General features: G+C 42.5%; 1 protein-coding gene across 1 annotated transcript; it reads left to right on the forward strand.

Moving 5' to 3' along the window:
- The first annotated feature begins 333 nt into the window (after positions 1 to 333).
- On the forward strand, positions 334 to 5,082 carry LOC143541344 (uncharacterized). The gene is made up of 8 exons (XM_077034186.1): positions 334 to 916; positions 1,014 to 1,240; positions 1,330 to 1,823; positions 1,974 to 2,184; positions 3,271 to 3,361; positions 3,562 to 3,789; positions 4,000 to 4,128; positions 4,541 to 5,082. Exons 1-8 carry the CDS (start codon positions 334 to 336, stop codon positions 5,080 to 5,082), a joined length of 2,505 nt encoding a protein of 834 aa, XP_076890301.1.
- Positions 5,083 to 10,171: the final 5,089 nt, after the last annotated feature.

Below are 10,171 nucleotides of genomic sequence, written 5' to 3' on the forward strand. Positions count from 1 at the left end.
CTTCCTTCACTTGTTCCCGTTTACACTTTCGGGTCGTGCCACCACTTGGCTCGATTCGCAACCTGCTGGAACATTCACCACATGGGAGGCGCTTCGCAATGCATTCCTCAAGAAGTACTTTCCATCTGCTAAGGCCTCTCGCCTCGGTGATCAGATCCACTCCTTCCACATCTAGCCGGATGAGGCGTATTACCAAGCTTGGGAGCGTTTTCAGAATCTGCTTTCCCGTTGTTCATAACATGGGCTCACACCTTGGGCCCTTGTTGAGAAGTTTTACAATTGGCTTACTTATGAGGCTCAGGCGATGTTTGACATAGCTGCTGGGGTAATTTGATGGACAAGAAGAATGTTACCGAGTGTAACGAGATGTTTGAAAGCTTCGCACAATCTGAATACGTGAAGAAGCCACGAGGCGGGAATTCCAATCCCGTCACCAGTACACCCTCATCAACTCGAGGTGTGCACCAGGTTAATCTAGATACTGGTACCGCTGCTGCTTTGGAGAATCTCACCCAAGAGATAAAAGAGTTAAAGGTTAAGGTGGATATGTGTGAGATGTATAGGGGTGGTCATAGTACGTTGGAGTGTCCGTTTATGAATAATCAAGATCTTGATTTTGTGGCTGGTCAGAACAGGTTCCCTAATGCTTACAACAATAACAACAACAATCAGAACTGGTACAGCTACAAGAATCAGAACCACAATCAAGGTCAAAGTAACTCGAGTTGGCGTCCGGCCGGTGGGCCACCTGTTTTCCAAGCTCCCTATAACCGAAATCATGGACAGTATAACAATGATGGCTCCAATGGTCAAAGTTCGAATAATGTGCCAGATCTAAGTAAGAAGTTGGATGAGATGATGCAGCAAATCGTTACTAGAGATCAGCCACTCAAAAGACCCTTGCTGAGCATGATCTGTTTTCAAGAATCAACAATCCGCTATGCTCGACATGCAATGAACCATTGGTGATATTTCTCGAGAATTAAATGAGAGACCCACGGGACAGTTTTCAGGTTCTACTCAGCAGAATCTGGCCGCTCAAATAAAGGCGATTACTACTCGTAGCGGCAGGGTTTTAGGTCCCGAGGTGCGAAGGAACGAAGTTGAAGTTGAAGATGAGGAGGTGATGGATGAAGAGATCGAGATGGAAGTACCGGGAAAAGTGCAGAACACCGCACCAGTCGCACCAGTTGCACCGCCAGTAGAGAAGAAGCCGGTTGAAATCCGGCCATCACCTTTGGTTGATCACTCTCGTATCCCGTATCCCGCTCGCGCGAAACATCAGATTTATACGCGGGAGTATGGGCACTTCTTGATATGTTTCGACAGTTGAAGATTAACCTCCAATTCATTGAAGCCCTCCAACACATGCCGAAGTACATGAAGTTTCTGAAAGACCTGTTGAAGAAGAAAGATCGTTTGGGGGAGGTGTCATCGATTCCTCTTATGGGAGATTGTTCGGCGGTACTGTTGAACTGCATGCCCGAGAATTTGTCAGATCTGGGAGTGTTTACGATTTCGTGTTTGTTTGGTAGTGATGTGATGAAGCATGCATTGGCAGATTTCGATGCAAGTATAACTTTGATGCCATATTCTTTGTACGAGAAGTTGGAGTTAGGCGAGCTTACACCGACTCGCATGTCCTTGTCGTTGGCCGATCGTTCGGACAAGTATCCGCGAGGTATTATCAAGAATTTATTAGCGAAGGTGGATAAGTTTGTGTTCCCGGTTGATTTTGTGGTACTCGATATGGAAGCCGACGAGAAGGTCCCCATTATTCTTGGTCGTCCATTCTTACGTACCGCGAAGGCACATATCGATGTGTATGATGGGAAGATCACGCTTCGGGTTGGAGATGAGAATGTTACTTATGATGTCGCGAGGTCGATGAAGCATCCGAGTGATCAAGATGATTTCAGTGGTCCATGCCACTCAGTTTATTTTATTAACTCTTTTATTGCATGTATTGATAGCTGTTTCGATTACTTTTGTGGTACGGATCTCGTGGGAACTAATGGTTTGGTTGATTGTGATGATTTGGGTGAGTATGAGTTGTGTGAGAACGATTCGGTTTGTGATGAGTTGGCTGAGATTTCGGGGTTGCCCGAGATGATTGAGGTAAATGAGATTAGTTGTGAGAATGAGGCAGGTTCTGAGGAAAAACCCGCTCAGTTGGAGTTAAAGGTATTCCCGTCACACTTGGAGTATGCGTATCTTGATGAGGGCTCGAACTTGCCCATTATTGTGTCATCCAAGCTGACGGAAGAACAAAAGACGAAGATGATAGACGTGTTGAAGCTACATAAGGGGGCGATTGCATGGAGATTTTATGATATTCAAGGTATTAGCCCCGCTTATTGCACACACCCAAATTTAAATGGAGGATGAGTACAAACCGGTGGTGCAACCGCAAAGACGTCTCAATCCGAATATGCAAAAAGTTGTGAAGAAGGAGGTATTGAAGTTGATGGACGCCGGGATGATTTACCCGATTTCTGATTCTCCATGGGTGAGCCCGACCCAAGTTGTTCCGAAGAAAGGACGTATGACTGTGGTGATGCATGAGAAGAATGAGCTTATCCCTTCACGTATGGTTACCGGTTGGAGAGTATGTATTGATTATCGGAGATTGAATGATGCCACCCGGAAGGACCACTTCCTGTTGCCGTTTATTGATCAGATGCTGGAGCGTTTGGCAGGTCAGCTGTTTTATTGTTTTCTTGACGGTTTTTTGGGTTATTTTCAAATTCCCATTGCACCAGAAGACCAAGAGAAGACGACTTTTACATGTCCGTATGGCACATTTGCGTACCGTCGCATGCCGTTTGGACTATGTAACGCTCCGGCTACTTTTCAGCGTTGTATGGTGGCCATCTTTCAGGATATGATAGAGACGTCCATGGAGGTGTTTATGGACGATTTTTCAATTTACGGTAATTCTTTCGATCATTGTTTGGCTAATCTTGAAAGATGTTGAAAAGGTATATTGAGACAAAGTTGATGTTGAATTGGGAAAATGCCATTTTATGGTGACGGAAGGGATCGTTTTGGGTCATAAGATCTCGAGAGATGGTATTGAGGTGGATCGGGCAAAGATTGATACTATAAGCAGACTTCCTCTACCAACGAATGTGAAAGCAATTAGGAGTTTCTTGGGTCATGCGGGGTTTTATCGGCGATATATCAAAGATTTTCCTAAAATTACTCGCCCGATGACCCGACACCTCTAGAAAGATGTACCATTTTGTTTTTGAGGATGAATGTGTGAAGGCGTTCACGTTTTTGAAAGAGAATCTTGTAAGTGATCCCATCCTTTGTCCTCCCAATTGGAGTTTGCCGTTCGAGTTCATATGTGATGCTAGTAATTATGCGGTTGGAGCGGTTTTGGGGCAAAGGCGAGATAAACATTTTCACCCAATTTATTATGCCACAAGACGTTGAATGATGCCCAAGACAACTGAACCACCACCGAGAAAGAGCTTTTAGTCATTGTTTTCCCATTTGACAAGTTCTGCTCGTATCTCGTGCTTTCGAAGACCACTGTTTTTACTGATCATGCAGCCTTGTGTTTTCTCTTTCACAAGAAAGACGCAAAGCCTCGTCTCATACGGTGGATTCTTCTACTTTCCGAGTTTGACATCGAGATTAAAGATAAAATGGGTGCGGAAAATGTAGCGGCCGATCATCTATCCCGTCTAGAGGACCTGATGAGAGAAGAGTTGCGTGAGGAAGAGATTGGAGATACATTCCCTCACGAGTCGATCGATTTTGTTGCGGCTGAGAAGCAAGGTATGCCATGGTTCACTGATTTTGCTAATTATTTGGCTAATGGTTTTGTTTTGGAGGGCATGACTACGCAACAAAAGAGGAAGTTCTTCCGGGATGTTAATCGGTATGTGTGGGATGACCCGTTTTTGTTCAAGATTGGTGGTGATAGGATTTTGAGGAGGTGTGTGACGAAAGAGGAAGGTTGGGATATTATCAAGCATGTACATGAAGGGTTGACTGGAGGTCATCATGGTGCACATGCTACCGCGCAGAAGGTGTTTGAAAGTGGGTTTTATTGGCCGACAGTTGTTAAAGATGCTGAAGAGTTTGTGAAGCTTTGTGAGGCGGGCCAAAGAACAGGTAATATTTAATCCAAGAATGAGATGCCTCAAAACTCCATTCAAATTCTAGAAATCTTTGATGTTTGGGGCATCGACTTCATGGGACCGTTTCCCACATCGAATGGTAATAAATATATTTTGGTGGCGATTGATTATGTGTCGAAGTGGGTGGAAGCCCAAGTGTTGGCTACGAATGATGCACGAGTTGTTGTGAAATTCCTAAAGAAGTTGTTTATTTGTTTCGGTACTCCGAGAGCTATTATTAGTGATCGAGGCACTCATTTTTGTAATACCGTCATGGAGAAGGCGTTAGCTCGTTATGGGGTTACTCATCGTACCTCTACTGCCTATTCAAAGAAATGGTCAAGTCGAGAAAGCTAATCGAGGGGTGAAGAGGATTTTGGAGAAGACGGTTGGGGTTAGTCGGAAAGAATGGTCGGAGAAGTTAGATGATGCGTTGTGGGCATTCCGGACCGCGTACAAGACTCCATTGGGTACTACACCATTTATGCTTGTTTACGGTAAGTCTTGCCAACTTCCGGTTGAGTTGGAGCATCGTGCTTATTGGGCATTGAAGACGGTGAATGTCGATCTTACCGAGGCCACAAGGAAGAGATACTTTCAGATTCATGAGTTGGAGGAGCTTCGGGATGCAGCATATTCCCGATCGTTGAACATCAAAGAAAAGACGAAAGCTCTACACGATCAAAGGTTGAAAGGCGGAAAAGAGTTCAAGAAAGGCGATAAGGTATTATTATTTAACACTCGTTTGAAGTTGTTTCTAGGAAAGTTGAGACCGAAGTGGACGGGACCGTACTTGGTGAAAGAAGTTTTCCTGTATGGAGTGGTAGAGTTGGAGAATCCGGATAATGGAACATCTTGGAGGGTGAACGGTCATCGCTTAAAGCACTACCTTGGAGGACTGGAGGAATCAATCGAGAAGGAGGAAACTCCTCTCGATCCGTCGTACTGAATTGTCACATGCGGTTCTTGAGTGAATACTCAAGTGTAGAGTTTGTACATTCTTACCTATTTTTATTTCTATTTTATTTTTATTTTTCATTGAGTCACTAACATAGTTTTTTGTAGTTTTTGTTTATTTTTAAGCTTTTATTAGTTTTGAAGGAAGTGATATAGAAGATCCCCTTGAAATCTAATGAAAAATTCAAGTGTGGGGATGGAGCAGCAGGAACCGTATACTTTTATAATTATTTATTTGCTGCTTTTATTCATGTTTATTAGTTGGGTTGGTTGGTCTGGTTCCATACTTTGAATGAAGACTTTAGCATCATACTTCACTCGCATACTACCAGCTAAGTCTTTTCCTTGTTACTTTGTTTTTGTGTTTTTAGTTCTTAATTTTTAGCTTTATTTTTGTTTTTATTTATTTTTGTACTTTTAGGCTTTGTTTTTAAATTTTTGAGTCGTTTTTCCGTCCCTGCATTGAGAACAATGCAAATTTTAAGTGTGGGGATGGGAATACATATGTTTTTTTCGTTTTAGTTTTTTTGTTTAAGTTTTTAATATTTAATATATATATATACATATAAAATAATAAAAAAATTAAAAAAGTTTTGAAAAATGTCCTTTGAATTTGTTTCTTTTTTCTTATAAATGGGAGATGAGGATACTTATCGGGAATCGGTTTTTCAAACTATTAATAATAAGATATAATTAAAGAAAACGCACTTAACTTGGGATGTGTCGGTAGGCTCAGCCTTTAGAATGAAAGTGCGGTTTGATAGTTGGTTTTTAACGAAAAAAATATGATTTTTAGTGGGATACATGTCAAGTCTGTATAAAACACGAGATGAAAGGTCGGGCTATACTCAAGCCTCATTTTTAGTTTGATTGTAGAAAATTATAAATTTTATAGAAAATCTGAATATGCTATCATACGATGCTTGGGTAGGTTTAAACGTTAAAGTATACCGTGTAGTTGATATAAACTTAAATCTTGCACTTCTAGTTTTAGTGTTTAACACTTCATAGGCGTATGGTTTTATAGCCTTAAATCCTGTATTGATGGGATGCCTAGGGTTCAAAGACCACGGGTCTATTTACGGTTGTTCATCTTGGTATCTTCAGATATTTAAATAAATAAAAGCTTTTAAGCATAAACCCCTAGTTTACTGCTATTATGAGGTTTAAGTGGACAATGTTTTAATCTAGTATCCTTGATCGTCTTAGCTATTCATGAAAAATGTGCAACAATGTTTTAATCTGCTGTTATGAGGTTTAAGTGAAGTTGGGGTGGTTTGATCCGGTAAAATCTAAAACAAAGCGGGTCTTGACTGTGGGTTCCACTAGATTATATACGTAATAATAATAATAATAATAATAATAATAATAATAATAATAATAATAATAATAATAATAATAGTTGGATCTTACTTGTCCCGGTAAAGACAAAGACATGGGTTTAAGTGGACAACAATATCGGTGATCACAGTTTTTGCGTTGTTCTAAATTTCAAGATAACCTATATGTTGTAATACTGTTTTTCTCCGATTCTGATCCCGTTGCAAAAAGACTTTTTCAGGGACGAAAAAAGATTGTGGGGATATTTGATATAACGTTTTATATATATATTAATCCCGTGTACATTTTATTTATTATTTTATTAATTTTTTTCGGTTTCTCGTAAGATTTGTATACTACTAACATATTTTTATGTTTTAGGTTTCGGGTTTGAAATTCGGTGAAAAGAGGGTGAAAAAGGAGCAAAAACAAGCCGAACCGGAGAACCGAGCCATCAGGAAACGAACCGGACCGAACCAAGAATGAACCGGACCAGGTGACCACCCCTAGGCTGGAGCGCTACGCGACCAAGGGGAAGTGGCCGTCGCGCGGCGCGGCGGTGAGGAATTCCAGAATGTCCGTTTATTAGACCGAATTTCATATTTTTGGACACCTGTTGCCTACATAAAGATCCCTAAACTCACCCTTAAACATACCCTGAAGTTCCAGACGATTTTGGTGAGTTCTGAGGAGTTTGAGACGAGTTTTTGGCAGCTTTGGAGCTGAAGAATCAGCTGGTGTTGCGCGTATTGGTTGAAGACGAAGAATACGGGTTTTATCTTTAGTTTCTTTTGTTTTCGTTTATTTTACGCCATGAATTCTGTAGGTTCCTGGACGGATCGTACACGGGATATTCTCTAACAACGCAGGTGCGGAATCCCTGCGTAGGTAGGTTACGAGTGTAGATATAGAAGAACACGAGCAATGAATCAAACACGTTATATTAATAACCAAACACGTGACTCGTAGTCACTAATACAGACTCTGGAACTAGCAAACACGTCTGCTTAAACTCGAACACTTGACTGAAACCCTAAACGAACAACCTTTTTACGTTTCGGCTGAAACAGTGAATATATACACGACAACTTCGCCACAGGCGAAGTTGTCTGTAACTTCGCATATTCAACAAGTTCGCCTGAGCGAACTTGTTGACAACTTCGCTTGTTCAACAAGTTCGCCTGAGCAAACTTGTTGACAACTTTGCTAGTTACACAATCTAAAACATAATCAAATACACAATTACAATACAGACTCGATTACAATTACAAGACTATGAACTACTGACAAACATGCACCAACAGACTCCCCCTTGGCAGTAGCTTCATATACAGTGAATATATACACGACAACTTCGCCACAGGCGAAGTTGTCTGTAACTTCGCATATTCAACAAGTTCGCCTGAGCGAACTTGTTGACAACTTCGCTTGTTCAACAAGTTCGCCTGAGCAAACTTGTTGACAACTTTGCTAGTTACACAATCTAAAACATAATCAAATACACAATTACAATACAGACTCGATTACAATTACAAGACTATGAACTACTGACAAACATGCACCAACAGACTCCCCCTTGGCAGTAGCTTCATATCTTGATCTTCAAATCTCGAATCTTGTAATCTGCATCTCTAAGCGTGCGCCCCTTCTCTCACACATACTGTCACTACACTTTGATATCTCCTAGCTTGATCCTTCCAAGCAGGAATGTAGAAGATCTTCTTGTTGTTGAGTACTTCCAGATCAGCTTGCGACAGGTTAACAAGATGCATCGGGTCGTAAACCCGAAGCAGTTCTTGTTCATCCTCGTCCTCCATTACTGCCTCTGCAGTCTCACAGTCCACAAACCACCATTTCAAATCTTTCAGCACATCTCGAGGCATAGCTTTCATGGGTACCTCCTTGATACATCGGACTGGTTTGTACTTCATTACCATCCACGGTTTACCATCTGCTCTCATACCTCTCTCTGTATCCTTCACTAATTTTCCCTTTTGTGGCTTTAGCAACTCAAACTTCTTTTCTTTTACTCCTTCTTTCCACATTATCTTCTCAATCATTCTAGCCATATTGTCGTTGTTTCGGTTTATCAGGCCCAACCTGGCCAAATCTTTTACTTCGCATTCAGGCAATGTGTTGAACGATCTCAACATCTTCTTGAAATATTGAACGCCATCATAACGCTTCACCACAAACAACTTGAGCTGTGCATCATAGATCCAACAAATAATCCCCTTTTTCGCCTCTGCATACCCTTTAATATTGTAGCTCTTTCTGAACATGGTTGGAACAGCAGGCTTCTTGGTCTTGACAAACCAATGAGCATATTCTTCCTTCCATCTAGGCTGCTCTTCCCACATCGTCTCATCCAACACCGTTTCATCACCAACACCCGACTTTTCCACTTCGGGAATGTCATGCTCAACATCATCATCCATTATCTCACCTTCTTCTAACACATTTTCCACATTAATCTTTTCCCCAATCCTCTCTATCTCATCCACGGGCAACACGTCGTCATCATCCATAAACTCATCGTCTTCCTCATCATCCAACTCCTTTAAAGCATCGATAACGTCCTCAACATCAGCATCATCACCCATACCAACAACAACATCACCAGCTACATCTGTAGACTCCCCCTCAGTTGTGGAAGCCCCAAGAGCCTGAGAGGTTCTTGGCAGCTCACCACCTGCACCCGAAGGTGCATTGGGATCATCGTCATGATCTTCTCGTCTTTTCGTTCTCAACTCATCGCCCCTACACGTCTTCTCCCCCTGAGATGCCAAGTAATCCTTGAAGGCATCAATTATTCGGCCATGTTCTACCAGGAGGGCAGCTTGTAGTCGATTGGATTCCACTAGGCGTTCAATAGTCTTAGTCTGTTCGGCAACAATACGCTCTAGTGATGTAATCCGTTCAGCATCTGAAGTAGGCAATGGAGTTGGTGGAACATCAGTAGCAGAAGTGACCGCAGGTGGTACACTTGGTAACCCTGCAGTTGTTGTGATAGTCGAATCAACGAAGCGTGCGACTACCACCGGTGGATCAAACGGTTGTGGTGGTAGAGACACCACTGCTGGAGCTGACGCTTCGACAGTCGTAACCTGTGCAGTAGTAGGAAGCAGTGACATACCTGACAAGACAGGCGGAGCAAAACGTACATGCCTTGAAGTCTCCCCCGCTCCAGTAGCCATACCTAGTTGTTCTCGTCGCGAACGTCTCATCACAAGTTGTACCGCTTCTTCCTCATCTCCTTCCTCTTCCTCAACTCTCGGCCTCTTACCCGAAATCCTTTCACGAGTCACCATTAGCCGTCTGGCCTCAGCAAACGTTTCATCTAACTCGGATTCAGCTACCGAAGTAGCTGCTGTTGAAGCATCCATAACTTGAGGACCCGAGATATCCATATCAAACAAACCGTGTCCACTGAAAGCAGCATCCAGATCAACGTTTTCAGCCGTGGACATAGTCTGTGCAATAGTAGCTGGCACAGCAGCAGAAGATACAACAGGCGCAGCTGATACAGCATGAGGTGCTGCCGCCTGATGTGGTTGGGGATCCCTGAACTCGTCCCCTCCTGCAGGAACATACTCCGGGTTGATGAGATACCCGAAAAGTGGAGTATGCCTTGGACGGCGTTCAGGGTTGCTACGAGTGCTCGACGTCCTACATTGAGCAAAAATACGCTTTGTAACACACTCAACATATCGAATAGGACGCCGTTGCGGTAGAGACGGAGCGACATGATTAATAATCAT

This window comes from Bidens hawaiensis, unplaced genomic scaffold, assembly GCF_021521415.1.
Source record: "Bidens hawaiensis isolate Kalapana, Puna unplaced genomic scaffold, B.hawaiensis_p1.1 tig00012555_1, whole genome shotgun sequence".
NCBI classification, from domain to species: Eukaryota; Viridiplantae; Streptophyta; class Magnoliopsida; order Asterales; family Asteraceae; genus Bidens; species Bidens hawaiensis.